Consider the following 17437-nt stretch of genomic DNA (forward strand, 5'->3'; position numbering starts at 1 on the left):
CTGGACCCTACCCAGTTTGGTTTTGTGAAGGGGAGATCATGCCTATTCAACCTGGTGGACGTCTTCGAGAATATCACTAAAGCAATTTATGAGGGCAAAATGGTTCACACTGCCTACCTTGACCTGCCAAAGGCATTTGACACAATACCCCACTTGGGCATTGTTGACAAACTGAAAAGATTAGGTACAAACTCATATGTCACCCAGTGGATAGCTAACTGGCTCAGAGACAGGATCTAGGAAGTTAGAATTGGAGAGTGCATCTCTACAAAGAGGCCAGTTACAAGTGGAGTCCCTTAGGGATCAGTCCTTGGACTGCGCCTTTTTGGCATTTACTTCTCTGAAGTCAAGACCAATGTCAATGGTCTCTGGCTGACTAAATTTGCAGATGATTGCAAATTAGGAGCTGTTATTGAATCCCACACTGACACAAATGTTCTCCAGGAGGAGATGACACAGACAAACAACTGGTGTTAGAGCCATGGACTAAAACTAAATGCCAATAAATGCATAATAGTATCCTTCAGGAAGTCATCCACCCCTGGTAACTATCATATTGACAACACACCCCTTAGAGTTGACCCAGTAGCCAGGGACGTAGCGACACACATAGATAGTAATCTAGCCTTTGACCATCACGTGTCTACAGTAGTGAGGAAATCCTTCTGTGTTGCACAACTTATAAACAAAGGTATGGCATCTAAGTCCAAGGAAGTCATTGTTCTGCTGTATTCAGCATTCATCAGACCTATCATTGAGTACAATGCCCCATTTGGTATGTACCTAAGCAGGCATACTCAACAATTGGAACATTCACAGAGGTTCCTCACTAAAAGAATACAGGGATTAAGGAAAATGTCCTATGCAGACTTTCTCAAGGCTCTATCCCTGCATTCTGTCTCCTACAGACTTTTTAGCAGAGATCTATGCCTGACATACAGGACATTGTCAGACCCCACTCTGATGGACTTCCTGCATATCCACAAAGCAAACAGTATCAGAATTATCCATTCTAAAGACTTTAACCTTGCCTGTGATATAAATAGGACCTGCTGGAGAGACAGGTATGTATCCCAGAGATTACCCCATCTCTGGAACAGCCTCCCCAACCATGTGAAGAAGAGTTCCTTCTTTCTTTTCTTAAATTGCTTTGAAATTTCACATGCAGTTCAAACTTCCTATATAACTGAACTAATTCTGGTACTAAAACTATGTTATAGTTTTCACCCAGAATTATCCATTCCGCCATTTTGAGCACCTTGTGAGCTTCTCTTAAGAAATGCATAATTTAAAATTTAATTTAATTAAAATTTGACCCATAAAATGACCACACAACCACAATGATCTTTTTCTTCAGATACCACTCAATCTATCTTCCTTTCTGCTGTGACTCTTACCGTCTCCCACTCTAATCTATAGTGAAACAATGTACTGACATCCCCACACACTTGATGTATGCTGTTCAAATGACATGAAAAACTTTACTTTGTAATGTATTTAATTTCCTTTATTAGTTTATTTGAAATTCGTTGACCAGATAAGCGGGCTTGTCCTTGAAACATTTTCAGCCATTACCTGAGTGCAAAAGCACAGTTATACACTTGGTCCATAAACGACACAAATACAGAGCTAGTCAATAAAAAGTAATGTACTGTAAAATAGCACAGCTCAGAGAGATTTTACTGACAACATTACAAATATGATTATCCCATGATCAAAGCAGCACAGAACTTAATACGAGACAGTGTTACATCCTCAAAGGATGAAATAACAGATTGTAATTGTAATCAAGAGATTATATATGCAGAAAGAACCTAAAGGTAATTGATAACAGGTAAAGGTACGAAAGCAGATAAAGATGAAGAAGTGAAGGAAGAGGGAGAGATAATGGTAACAGCAGCAGAAGAGAAGTAGTTAAAGAGGTAAAGCCCAAGTGAACTCCTCCCAGTATTTATATTTTGGCTTCATCTTTAACTCCAAGAGCCTCTCCTTCTTCCCTCTCTCTTTTCCCAGCATCTTCTAACCTCCTTATGCCTCAGTGTAAAACCATTGGGTGGAGCCATCTGATCCAGCTATGGTCCCACAGCAGGAAGCATCTTTAGATGTTCCAAACCATCCATACCATGTAGTGAAGCTGCATCTTTGGATGTCGCAGACTATCCTTACCATGTAGTGAAGCTGCATCTTTGGATGTCGCAGACTATCCTTACCATATGGTGAAGCTGCATCTTTGGATGTCACAGACCATCTGTACCATGTAGTGAAGTTGCATCTTTGGATGTCACAGACCATCTGTACCATATGGTGAAGCTGCATCTTTGGATGTCACAAACCATCCATACCATGTGGTGAAGCTGCATCTTTGGATGTCACAGACCATCCCTACCATATGGTGAAGCTGCATCTTTGGATGTCGCAGACCATCCCTACCATATGGTGAAGCTGCATCTTTGGATGTTGCAGACCATCCCTACCATATGGTGAAACTGCATCTTTGGATGTCACAGACCATCTGTACCATTTGGTGAAGCTGCATCTTTGGATGTCGCAGACCATCCATACCATATGGTGAAGTTTCATCTTTGAATGTCACAGACCATCCCTACAATAAGGTGAAGTTGCTTCTTTGGATGTCACAGACCATCCCTACCATATGGTGAAGCTGCATCTTTGGATGTCGCAGACCATCCCTACCATATGGTGAAGCTGCATCTTTGGATGTCACAGACCATCTGTACCATTTGGTGAAGCTGCATCTTTGGATGTCGCAGACCATCCATACCATATGGTGAAGTTGCATCTTTGAATGTCACAGACCATCCCTACAATAAGGTGAAGTTGCTTCTTTGGATGTCACAGACCATCCCTACCATATAGTGAAGTTGCATCTTTGGATGTCACAGACCATCCCTACAATAAGGTGAAGTTGCATCTTTGGATGGCACAGACCATCCCTACAATAAGGTGAAGCTGCATCTTTGGATGTCACAGACCATCTGTACCATTTGGTGAAGTTGCATCTTTGGATGTCACAAACCATCCCTACAATAAGGTAAAGTTGCATCTTTGGATGTCACAGACCTTCCCCACAATAAGGTGAAGCTGCATCTTTGGATGTCACAGACCATCCCTACCATATAGTGAAGTTGAGTCTTAGGATGTCACGGACCATCCTTACAATATGGTCAAGTCTAACTCAGCCCTCGGGCATCCTCTGTCCTCTTTTACTAGTCTTCATAATTTATGTTTAAGTTTTGGCCTCTGCTACCACATACCTCCAGAATTTTTCTTTTATTCTTTCTAGCCATCATCTTTCACTCATCATTTCAACCTCTCCAGGTTCTTGATCAATTACCCAAAAATCTGCTCTGTAGCTTCTTATGTCTCTTTACCCTCCTATTCCACCATAGGGTTACCTATTGCCCCCTCCATAATCTCTACTACTCTTCCCCTCTGTGAAATCTAGAAGAGCAAGGATGGGCAGAATGGATTTAACGTACAAGATGTGCAGATGTTTGCAGTAAAGAAGTCCTAAAATCTAGAGTCAGAACTGGAGTGAATGTCCTCCTGAAACCAAAAAAACAATTGTTACTTTTGTATCAGTGGTTTGATTTTGAAGACTGTTGAACAATATCACCCAATATACAATTTATATTTGATGCTGTTGTTTCACAGAAAGATAGCAATTAACAGAATTGCAGGAATATTATATTCATCCAGTTTGTCTCTTTACTGTTGTTACTATGCAGAAAAATCAAAGGAAAATGTTGCTTTCAAACATAACTTGTCATTCCGGTTGTTAGAAATGACATAATTTTTAACAGTTTCTATTATCTTTTGTGAAACACTATCTATATATTCACCACTCTTACAAAAATAAATATTTCATTTACCACTACATTGCTTTAGTGACATCCATTTTCCTGCTGTTTGCAAAAGTATTTATTCCAAGACTTTCTAATACATCTAACTTATCATGGTTCTGCAATTCACTGTGATGTTAGGTGGCAAATGCATTATCTTAAAATGCTCTAAGGCTTCATTACCATGTTAAATAACATTAAAATACATAGCCTTATTATAACATTGTTTTACTTTTCCAAAATGTTTGAAACAATAAAAAGTGCAAGGTCTTCATTACTAAAAATGAGATCTAGTGAGACATTTGACTACAAATATCAATTCAATGTAAAACTGATCTCTAGCACATTTTAAGTACATGCCATGCCATCAACATTAATTAGCTGTTATAACCAAATTGATCAAACATTTCATAAATTATATTTTAAAGGACTGCTTATCAGAAACATTGACACATGCTTCATTTTCTTTTGTTTTTAATTAATGCAGAAATAATTTACTGTGACAGTTTTAGGAATTCCAGTGCTGGTCTCATGAATGGCCATCAGCTATGGAAACTCTCAACTATGTGCTACAAACCACAACTACGTTAACTTTTCAAAGGGATTCTAGCTTTGCCTATACTCCTTGCTTATGAAGACTGTTTCTCACTGTTGTATAGCCATTTCTTAACATGTTCTCCTACAGAAATGCATGTGTTATCCATGCTCTTTCCCCTCTTCACTGCTATAGAAGTCACATGAATATTATCTTCTGATTTATTTCTCCAGTCTTTTCTCGCCACTTAATTTACCTGATATTTCGTCAGTGAGGGCCAGCATGTAAGTAAGGTCACTGAAGACTACCATACTAGTAAGGTAATTGATGGCTGCCTTCCTAACAAGGCCAGTGAAGGTTGCCATGATAACCATACTTTGTTCTCATTGCTTGGTGTACCTTAATCTCATTTTCAAATGCCTCTTATCTGTGATGCCATTTTACAAGTATATTTTGTACTCCTTTTTAACTTCTTACATGACCTATGCAGGAATTGTTTTACGAGTGCATATATTCATTATCCATTATACGTTTAAAAGAGACATGCCTCACTTGTTCCTTCTTACACAATGTGCACCATAAATAATGTGGTAACACGGAGATATAATGAATCCCTTTTGTAAAATGTCTGCCATATTATCTCGCTTAACTTACTTAGTGGCATTAGTCACATACTTGTAAATATTAATATGCACTTTGCCCTCAGAAGAATGAGTTGCCATATACAGCCCCCGACAATGCCATGTATACCTGAGTACAACTGCACCTGCCAGAAAGGCATTTCAGGGTAGAAGCCATCCTCCAGTGATACAAAATTAAAGCCATCTATCTTGAATACATTTTCTAATAACACTCAGTCAAGCTACTATGTACTTGATTCACATTTCTTTTAAAACAATGCTGTTTTATTTTCTTTACTTACTGATATGTTATACTATTTTTTTTTTCATTCTTTCATACCTTACACCAAATGAGTTCATATTTATTGCTATAGACAGCAAAGCTCACATCTAAGCTGACACTATATTGGGGTGGAACACATACATACCAAAAAGTATAGTCATAAATACCTTTTAATGCATGCCAGATTTTTGAAAATGCAGTCTGAAGTCTCATTGCAAGCAATGCCTCTAACACCAACTCTGAGTTTTAGTTTTTCCCTCATTTAGTACACGGATATTGGTCATGCCACACCTCTAATACATTTGAATTTTTCATTTACTTTTCAGTAAACAAGTTCTGATAATACAGAAAAAAAACTTAATACTATAAGTGAAATGAAAATGCTCATTATTTCACAGCAAAGAGTCTTCCTGAATATTCGTTTAACTTCCACAGCTCAGGTTTCAAGGTATAATTTCCTTCTGGAGTTTGAAGTACAAAAACTATCTGCTTTTTATGCTTCCAGCCTTTGTAACAAATTGTGGGCAATGTCTGTATTGGAAGCAGGAGGAGCACTCAGAAAATTCCTTCTCATCAAACTCATATCAGTGGTTCAAGTTTGCGGTGTCGGCTGTGAGTCATCAAGGAATCTGATGCTTTCTTCTAGTAAAGAAGTAAATACATACTGTCACTTTCAAAAAATATTGCTGTGTACAGAAAAAGAGAAGCTGCTTTAGAATTAGTGCAACATTTAAAAATGCTACTAATCTAGTTATATTTGTAACATATTTTGTTATTGATAGCTAAATATGTATGTTTGAGTTGTTTACAGATATATATAGGAATGTCCCAAGACCTTAAAGTTAAATGAATTGTTCAGATACATGCATAATTCACATGGAACTGCACACTATTTCCAGTTTGTTACCTCCTCTACTCAAGTTCATAGGTTCATAGGTAGGTACTAGGCTATTGGTCCTAGGGCCTATACAAGCCTAGCCAAAAAGGTACCCTGGCTTTCGCCACCCAAGAAAATTATTTTCCTGTGCCCCTGTCAAGCAGAACCACAGAAGTGAAAAATGGAATGTACTGCAGGGGGACTCAAACCAGGAATAACTACTCATAAGGTGAATGCTCTACCCACTACACTATTGCTGTACTTCTCCTATACTGCTATCTTATTTTATAGTGCTATTACATGCCATTTTAAAACACTTTGGTGGATAACGTATTACTGCTACTGTGAATCTTGAAAGAAAATGTATACTTAAGGGGTGAAGTGCCTCCAAAATAAGGTCAAAAGTCCAGTAGAAAAAGAGAGATTAGAAGCACACCATGACAATCGAAGCCAACTTAAATAGCTGATGTATCCTTTATTGTAAAAAGTAAGCGCTTTCACGCCTCACAAGGCGCTTCTTCAGACTTTAATGAAAACACATAGTAAAAATCCATTATATCTCTACCCAACCCTTTCATAAGCCAGTGAAATCTCTAAAAGCTAATTAACTAATTAATTCAAATTTTCAGCATACAATTTTCATGACTTAGAAAAATCTTTATAATAAACAGTTGTTGGCTAATAAAATTATTTTTATAGTGAGCAGTTATTGACTAATAAAATTATTAGTCTGCTGAAAGCGTCCCTAAAGTTCTAACAATATAAAACATATTCATACACATAATATGCTTTTATACAAACATACATATATATATCAAATTCAATATAAAAATATATATCTATATATGTATATTTATGCCTCTATATAATGTGTAAACATATAAATATAGACATATATAAAAATAAATAATAATAAAAATAAATAATAAATAATAATAAATAATAAATACGTAATATAATAATATATATATGTAATTAATAAAATTTTTTATATGTGTATAAGAATGTAAGTTATGATTGCATGTATAAAAATATATGTATTAAAAAAAAAAATATATATATATATATATATATATATATATATGTATATAAAATTTTCTAAAATATACATATATATATATATATATATATATATATATATATGTGTGTAAGTATTTATATTTATTAACATAAGTGTTAAAGATGTGTGAATTAGATGCAATATGTATATTTAAGTGAGAAATGCCGTACTTATGTATGTGAATGAAGAACTACTTGGAAAGAGCAGTGTTGTTAGTGTCTCAATGGTCTATCTTTTAGAAAGGGTTTAAAGAAACTCTATCATTGAGACCATGTCTAATATCAGCTTGTAATCTGATTATCCATTTGTTCTCCTCTTTTTCAGTAAAGTTACTGGTGTTTCCTAGCCTTGTGGTAGTGTGTATCAGTTCTAGAAACATGAACTTAAATTTAAGTGTGGTATCATTATGAATCACATGTTTGGCTAGGGCATTGGTCTCATTCTCTTTGCTTATGGCATATAGGTGTTCCCTGATTCTTTCTCTTAATGTTCTATTCGTTTTACCAACATAATACATATTGCATTTCTGACAAACACCTAAATAAACAACATTTCTGGAAGCACAACTGGCATAAAAATCAAACTCATAACATACTTGTGTGTCAGGATGTATAAAAGTATTTCTATTATATATGTATTGACACTGGTTACAATTGTAGCAAGGAAAAGTTCCCTTTTGTACTGAAAATGTTCTTATCTGTTTGTGCTCATAACATAGAAGTCTCTTCAAAGATCTAGTGTTTTTATAACTGAAACTCGGATGTTGACCTACTATCTTACTAATCTCCTCATCTAAGGTCAAAATTCCCCAGTTTTTTCTAATAACATCTGTTATCATTCTATTACAGTTTGTATAAGGAATACTAACTCTTTTTCCAATCTTATTATTTCTTTTCTGGTGAACTATCATGTTATTACTCTGTTGTTCAACACCTTCTATGCATGGACGTCCTTTACCTGTTCGATCCACATAATTTAGATTCTCTAAATCTTTTTTACTATAGCCCCTGTCTGATAAATCCTTTTCTGTATCCATTAGGGCCTTTTCAAAAGTTTCCTGTTTACTAGTTAATCTTGAGCATCTTAGTGCCTGGTTCTTTACCACATTTTTGTATATATGTGGGGGATGCATACTAGTTCTGTGTAAGAAAGCATTTCTTCAACAGGGTTTCCTATACATAGATGTATGTATCTTGTCTCTATCTTTTGAAATCAATACATCTAGAAACTCTATAGAGTCTTTTGAGCAGTTACTAGTTAATGTTAGGAAGCTAGTGGTGCCATTTATGTAAGTAATAAAGTCATTAAGTGATTCATAGTCTCCTCCCCAAATCTAAAAGAGGTCATCCACAAATCTCTTATAAAGTCTAATGTATTTAGAAAAGCCAGTATGTTGTAGAATATATGTATGCTCCCAGTAGGCAAGTACTAAGTTTGCATATGAGTTGGTGCAAGAAATACTTATCAGCAAATATGAAAACATTGTTATTCAAAATTATTTCTAATAACATTAGAATCTTAATTGCTTCATCTCTTGTAATATCTTTCTGTATTTTTCATGTATTATTTCTCTCATTAGCTATTTTTCTAATTCAAGATTATTCATATATTTTCATATGTTTATATCATTTAGGATAGGTGTATTTTTACTTAGAATCTTTTTTTAAATTCATGCAGTTTTCCATATGATCTATTTTTGAAATAATCTATTGGAGATACATGTGTCATTAACAGTTTTTTTACTAACTAAGTTAATTTTTTTTTTTTATAGTTTTGTACATATTAATGTGCCCTCACTAGCATTAAGGAAATTATTATTATATATATATATATAAAAATACATTATATATATATTTTTATATTTTTTGTGGCCAGTTCACTATATTCTATATGGTGGTCAATCTAGGCATGTATAGCTTTAAAGATTTTTTTTTAATTTTTTTTTGAATTATTAAGGTGTAATGCTATTTAAACTGGATAAACATCCATATATATCTGAGATATTGTTCTGATTTTCTTTGATTTTCAGTTGAAAAACAGTGATCTACTTGTGTGTTTTTAAAAAATTTTTAATTACATCCTGTGTTACGAAATGTGTTTTGTTTTCTTTTTGATTCTGCTCTTTCTGTATTAGATACAACCTTAAATATTCTAAACCTACATCATTGGGTATACATGTAAATAAGGATTTTACATCCAAAGTTACTAGATAATCTGTTTCCATCAAGAGCCCATCATTATTTATTATAGTTAGTGCTTCTAAAAACTGTTGTGTGCCCCTAAGAATAGATGTAGTTATTTGTACAACAGGTTTCAGCTGTTTCTCTATATAGATAGAGATGCTCTCAGTTAACCATCCTTTACCTGAGACTATAGGTCTCAGAGGTGGTTTTTGTAAGTTCTTATGAATCTTCGGTAGGCCTCTAAACATAGGAACTAGTGGTCTCTTGATGAGAAAATATTTGTAAAGATCATTATCTATAATAGACATATTAGCATGTCATATAAATCTGTATATACATTCTTAATTAAAACATTCAATTCCATAGGAGTTAGACACTTATGAGTAGACTGTTCAGATAACATATCAGTTATTTCTTTTTCATAAAAATCCTTGTCTAATATCACAGTAGCACCTCCCTTATCAGCAGGCCTAATCACAATATTTTCATTATGCTGTAAGTCATTTAAAGCTTGTCTTTCTTCACTGGTTAAATTAAATAACTGCGTTTTTGGCTTACAAGATCTATCATTAAACAGTGCTAACAAGTCAACAGTACATGCTTTTTCAAAACATTCTAAATAAGTATGTAGTTGAGGTATAAAAGTAGATGGTTTGGAAAATACACTGGCATTGTTATTCATTGAACCGTGATCATTATTATATAGTAAGCCTAATGCTACATTTCTAGTAAAACACTTAAGGTCTATTATGATATTAGTTACATCAACAGACTGTGAGGGAATAAATGATAATCCTCTATTCAAAACAGATACCTCTATTGATGTCAATGTATATTTCGATAAGTTCACTATTAAATCCTTTGTGCTGGCTTCAGAATTTTCTTCTAGAATTCGTATGGCTCCTCGGACGTCTTCCTCTTGCGCCCCTTGTAATACGGACTCCATTCTTGTCTGTTCATGGGTTTGAACGATAGGGGAAAATGGAGCTCATCATTTAATTCCTCTATGGTGTCTGTTGTTGTCGTCATTGTTAGTGTCGTTCTGGGTCGAACGACCGGTGGAGGATTCTCATTAGATAAAACGACCAGCTCAGCGTGTATCTCCACTGCTACCTCTTTCTCGGTTCGCACGCTAGTAGCCGGAAGTGATGCAATAGAATAGAATAGAATGATGGAATTGAATGTTTTAATTAAGAATGTATATACAGATTTATATGACATGCTAATATGTCTATTATAGATAATGATCTTTACAAATATTTTCTCATCAAGAGACCACTAGTTCCTATGTTTAGAGGCCTACCGAAGATTCATAAGAACTTACAAAAACCACCTCTGAGACCTATAGTCTCAGGTAAAGGATGGTTAACTGAGAGCATCTCTATCTATATAGAGAAACAGCTGAAACCTGTTGTACAAATAACTACATCTATTCTTAGGGACACGCAACAGTTTTTAGAAGCACTAACTATATTAAATAATGATGGGCTCTTGATGGAAACAGATTATCTAGTAACTTTGGATGTAAAATCCTTATTTACATGTATACCCAATGATGTAGGTTTAGAATATTTAAGGTTGTATCTAATACAGAAAGATATTACAAGAGATGAAGTAATTAAGATTATAATGTTATTAGAAATAATTTTGAATAACAATGTTTTCATATTTGCTGATAAGTATTTCTTGTGCCAACTCATATGCAAACTTAGTACTTGCCTACTGGGAGCATACATATATTCTACAACATACTGGCTTTTCTAAATACATTAGACTTTATAAGAGATTTGTGGATGACCTCTTTTTGATTTGGGGAGGAGACTATGAATCACTTAATGACTTTATTACTTACATAAATGGCACCACTAGCTTCCTAACATTAACTAGTAACTGCTCAAAAGACTCTATAGAGTTTCTAGATGTATTGATTTCAAAAGATAGAGACAAGATACATACATCTATGTATAGGAAACCCTGTTGAAGAAATGCTTTCTTACACAGAACTAGTATGCATCCCCCACATATATACAGAAATGTGGTAAAGAACCAGGCACTAAGATGCTCAAGATTAACTTTTGAAAAGGCCCTAATGGATACAGAAAAGGATTTATCAGACAGGGGCTATAGTAAAAAAGATTTAGAGAATCTAAATTATGTGGATTGAACAGGTAAAGGACGTCCATACATAGAAGGTGTTGAACAACAGAGTAATAACATGATAGTTCACCAGAAAAGAAATAATAAGATTGGAAAAACATTTAGTATTCCTTATACAAACTGTAATAGAATGATAACAGATGTTATTAGAAAAAACTGGGGAATTTTGACCTTAGATGAGGAGATTAGTAAGATAGTAGGTCAACATCCGAGTTTCAGTTATAAAAACACTAGATCTTTGAAGAGACTTCTATGTTATGAGACAAACAGATAAGAACATTTTCAGTACAAAAGGGAACTTTTCCTTGCTACAATTGTAACCAGTGTCAATACATATATAATAGAAATACTTTTATACATCCTGACACACAAGTATGTTATGAGTTTGATTTTTATGCCAGTTGTGCTTCCAGAAATGTTGTTTATTTAGGTGTTTGTCAGAAATGCAATATGTATTATGTTGGTAAAACGAATAGAACATTAAGAGAAAGAATCAGGGAACACCTATATGCCATAAGTAAAGAGAATGAGACCAACGCCCTAGCTAAACATGTGATTCATAATGACACCACACTTAAATTTAAGTTCATGTTTCTAGAACTGATACACACTACCACAAGGCTAGGAAACACCAGTAACTTTACTGAAAAAGAGGAGAACAAATGGATAATCAGATTACAAGCTGATATTAGACATGGTCTCAATGATAGAGTTTCTTTAAAACCCTTTCTAAAAGATAGACCATTGAGACACTAACAACACTGCTCTTTCCAAGTAGTTCTTCATTCACATACATAAGTACTGCATTTCTCACTTAAATATACATATTGCATCTAATTCACACATCTTTAACACTTATTTTAATAAATATAAATACTTACACACACATATATATATATATATATATATTTTTTAGAAAATTTTATATATATATATATATATATATATATATATATATATATATATATATATATTTTTTTTTATACATATATTTTTATACATGCATTCATAACTTAATTCTTATACACATAAAATTTTTTATTAATTACATATATATTATTATACTACGCATTTATTATTTATTTTTATATATGTCTATATTTATATGTTTACACATTATATAGAGGCATAAATATACATATATAGATATATATTTTTATATTGTATTTGATATATATATGTATGTTTGTTTGTATAAAAGCATATTATGTGTATGAATATTGTTTTATATTGTTAGAACTTTAGGGACGCTTTCAGCAGACTAATAATTTTATTAGTCAATAACTGCTCACTATAAAAATAATTTTATTAGCCAACAACTGTGTATTATAAAGATTTTTCTAAGTCATGGAAATTGTATGCTGAAAATTTGAATTAATTAGTTAATTAACTTTTAGAGATTTCATTGGCTTATGAAAGGGTTGGGTAGAGATATAATGGATTTTTACTATTTGTTTTCATTAAAGTCTGAAGAAGCGCCCCGTGAGACGTGAAAGCGCTTACTTTTTACAATTACTGCTGCTGTGTCCATACATTTTTAAACCATCAAATTTGTCTTAAGCAACATGTGAACACTTTTTCTTTTCATGCTAGAGAGTACCACAGAATTTTTGATTAAATGCAAGGGTCTAGCTAGTGAGGAAGACAAGCCTTCCTGGTCTCAGATCTCTGCTGCACACAGGCTGTTTTAAAAATAAAATGGAGGTATTGATGGCGTATGACAAGAAGAAAAGCACTAAAGGGAAAGGTTGACTCAGTGGAGTGGTGTCATTTCTAATCATGGTAAGGAAGCTCTGGAAGAACTGTTTGATTGGAAAGAACATGTCTGGCAGATTAAGCCTGGTTTGAATGACCTGGAAAACTTTGAAGTGTTTTTGAGAAGACTGCATTTGATATACTAATTAGCTGATACATTTTGATAAAATGTTTATGCATTTAAAAAAAGTATTTTGAATTGTGTTTTATAGTCTAATGAAGATCTGGAAGGATAAAAAATAAACTGCAGTATCTGTAAAATTACCGGCACTTTATTAACAAGACAATGACTGGAATGATCTGGAAGGAACAAAAGTGCTTACTATTATTTATTGTTTTTTTTTTTTTTTTTTTTTTTTTTTTTTTAGTTTTGTTGTTTTATCACTTGTGATTTTTAATGAACAGACAAATTTTCTAGAGGACACTGGCAATATTATAGTAGAGTTCCCTGTAAAGCCAAATTAGATGAGGATGTAAACAATGACAAACTATTAAAAATGCAGATATAGTGAGGGTTAGCAAAGAAAACATGGTGAAAAATCAACAGTGTATGAACTATAGAGAACCGTAAAGAAGGTGCAGTTGCATAAGTAAACTTACAATAACATAAGAAGATTGAATGCGCAATGCTTCTGTCGCTTTAACTGTACGGGTTGTATCCTGTACAAGATATTACAGATGGCCAGCTTCCAGAGCTTGAGGGTACCTTCCACAAGCCCAAACTATTATCAACTTGAGCAGAAGTGAATGAAATCAGTGGTATGGGCAGTGGGCACCAAGCCTTTCACAACTTTCATACCAACTGAGAGAGCGAAGCCAGAGCCCTGAAAAGGGTCAATGCTGGGTACATAAAAAGCACAGTCCTTACCCTGGCAATAAAAAATATACAAAAAATAAAGTTGGGGGTGGAGGGAGGGAGTGGCTACTGCAGCAGTGATCATTCAACTTTCTACCTCTCTGGTAAGTTTACTTCTACACCTGTTCTATGTTCATCATTTGATCACTACTGCAGCAGCCTTAGCTATATGACTAGACTAACATAATGACTTGGAAGGGGAAGGATGAGGGTCTTGTACCTCTAGAGAATGGTCTTAGCATAGCCTGTTCTAGACCTCAAAAAGGAATGTAGTTTGTGGTGCTTTGTAAAGTTATGTACAGAAGATAGAATTACTTCTAGAATATACCCCTTTCTGAAAAGCCACTGATGAAGCCAAGGTCCTGGTAGAGTGTGCCTTGACCCTGCTTAGAACTGCCTTGTTGTAGTGGGCATAAAGAAATAAAATAACATCAGACAATCATTTGGAGATAGTCTGCTTTTACACAGGTTGCCCTTTTTTCTTATCTTCATAAGAAATGAATAACTGATCAGAATTTCTGAAGTTTTGAATTCTGTCAAGATAATATCCAAGTTGTGTGTGGTACCAGACCTTGGCACAAAATAAACTTTGATACCACTTTAAGCCTAAATGAAGATTAGTTCTTAAAGAAATACTATCTTTTTCAAAAATGAGATAAAGATGACCCACCATAAGAGCTTGCAATTCAGACATTCTTCTTGCAGAAGTCACAGCAATTAGTATGAAACTGTTTCCTGCGTTTTGAATGTCATTTCAGCCTGAAGGGTTGGTTCAGATAGAGTGAGGGTTCATTTTTCCAACACAAAGCTGAGATCCCATGGAGGAGCCACTAGGTGACCTAGTATGCAGCACCCCTTTCAAAAACAATTTAACTTGGGAATGCACTGAAGAAGGGGGTGGGGGATCCGTGGACAGACATGCTGAAATGACTAACAAATGAATCTTGATATAGGATTAAAAAAATGCCAAAGAATAACAACTCACACAAATATTGCAGAACTAGAGAAATACTAGCCTTAAAATGGTCCTGATTCTTGTTTTGGCATCAACTAGAAAATATTTTCTGTTTGATAACATCTGATTTCCTTGTTGCAGGTTTCTTTGCCTCTGTTAATACTGGCTGCACATCCCCAGAAAATAGGTGCCTAAAAAGTATTAAAACAATATCATCCCAGGAGTTAGTTGAAGTTATTTCAGATTAGGATATGTCAAGCAAACCCTGTCTTGTGTAGAAGGCTGAGTCTGTGAGGAGGCTTGTGATAACTGCCCTTGACCATTTCCAAAAGAAGGGAGTCACCACAATGATCTTTGAAGAGTTCTTTTGAAACTTCAGAATGACCCTGGATATCAGGGGAAAAGGTACAAAAGCATACGGGAACATTCCTGTCCAATGAAACAAATTCATCTGTTTTGTAGGCCTGTTTGCAAGAAGTCCTACAGCAGAAATTTTGTCAGTTGTCTGTAGTGTAAGGAGGTGGATGGGATCTATCTGAGATGTTCTGCACAGCTGGATCAAATCATGGAAGATCCATGATTCAACTTCCATTTGTGAGTACCTACCTTTGTCCTGCTCAGCTCGTTTGCCACAATATCTTTTGTTTCAGGATGCAAGATGCTTACAGAGTGAGACTGAGCTGAAAAACTATATCCAGGGGAAGGGCTACTATGGATAGTCTACACAGTGGGTAAGACCTGGTTTCTCCTTATTTGTTTATATACCATATCACTGAGTGTTGTCTGTAATCAACTGTAAAGATCCAGGGGATCATACATGGCTGAGATGGTTGAGAGCATTTGTTACTGACATCTCTTTTACATTTGTGTGTTTTGGTTTGTCATAATTATTCCAAAGACTCTGCACTTTTACTGCCTTAGACACTGCACTCCGAGCAAAGTCTAATGGATCTGTAGTTACACCTTGCATTGGAGTTGGAAGGGAAATGGGAGACCTGGATTCAGATGAAACTGTTCTCACCACCAAAGGCATTCCCTTTTTACAAATCCCAATACAGGAATCTGGGATGTCAGGGAATGTTGATGTTGGGACCATACAGATTTTAGGTACTACTGAATCATTTTCAAGTAAAGTCTGGCTAGAGGATTTGTGAGAATAATGGATTACATGAATCTTAGCATCATGAGAAATTCCCTTACTGAAGCCTTGGACCAAGTAGAAAAACTCAAGAAAAGAACTAGACAGAGATCTATTTTTTCCTATGCAAAAAATGTCTTTGAACTGAGGTATCTTTGAAATACTCTAGGAAAACAATCTTATGAGAAGGAGTCATATAAGCCTTTTTTCCTGTTCTCATGAAATTACAGTCTGTGAATATCATTTCACAACCAAGTGAGAGATTCCTAACACCATGAAAAGAATCTACAAAGATAAGCAAGCCATCTAAACAAGGAAAAATGTGTATACCTTAACACCATGAAAAGAATCTACAAAAATAAGCAAGCCATCTAAACAAGGAAAAATGTGTATACCTTAAGTCTGAAATATGCTGTGACTTTGTCAATACTCTTGGAGTAGTGGAGAACCCAAAATGTAATGCAGAAAAATTATGTAATCCAGACACAGAATACCTTACGAAACTTCTGAAATCTGAGGCTATGGGAATCTGATGATGTGTGTTTGGCAGCGATGGGATATCCACATCACATATTAATTAGGGGGCAAACACTAACTGGCTTGTAGTGGTGTGGGTAGAGTGAATCCTGTAGCTTGTGTACAGTGAGCTTTGAAGGTGTTTTGTACTCTAAAACAGCCAAGCAGTGAGTACTCAGAGTTCAGATCACAATTGTTTTATTTCTTTTGTTAGCTTAGTCAGGGTGAGCAGGCAGAATGTCAGCAGAAGAGTATGGAAAGCTGACAAGGAGCCAGATGGCGGAGATGTGCCAGGCTAGGGGACTGGTGGATGGAAACCTAAGGCAGACCTGATTGCAGCCTTGGTTACAGCTGCATCAGAAAACAGCAACCAGGAGGACAATCAGGCTGGCAGTGGAGATATAATTCCCTCTGAGAATGGACAGCTCAACCTTTCTGCAGTGGACTTAAAAATCCAGCTGGAGCTAAAGAGACTTCAGTTGGAAGCCAGGCATGTGGAATTAGAAGCAAATGAGAGACTGTGACATTTGCAGGCTGAGGAGAATGAGAAACTGTTACGTCTGCAAGCTGAGGAACATGAGAGGCAGAGGCAGCATGAGAAGGAGATGCCAGACTCTTCGCCAGAGTCATGGAGGTAAT

General features: G+C 35.1%; 1 protein-coding gene across 3 annotated transcripts in view; it reads right to left on the bottom strand.

The window, feature by feature from the left end:
- Positions 1 to 1489: 1489 nt before the first annotated feature.
- CCDC33 (coiled-coil domain containing 33) overlaps positions 1490 to 17437 on the bottom strand; it is a 1222712-nt gene continuing 1206764 nt past the window's right edge. The window contains exon 17 of one of the 3 annotated variants that reach the window (XM_044077752.1): positions 1490 to 5987. In XM_044077752.1, coding sequence (XP_043933687.1) covers positions 5922 to 5987 — 66 coding nt within the window. In that variant the 3' untranslated portion in view covers positions 1490 to 5921. The remainder of the gene's footprint in view (positions 5988 to 17437) is intronic. The other 2 variants (XM_044077755.1, XM_044077753.1) reach the window with 2 other exon arrangements.

Source organism: Protopterus annectens, chromosome 7.part0, assembly GCF_019279795.1.
Source record: "Protopterus annectens isolate FY-2018-M chromosome 7.part0, PAN1.0, whole genome shotgun sequence".
NCBI lineage: Eukaryota > Metazoa > Chordata > Ceratodontiformes > Protopteridae > Protopterus > Protopterus annectens.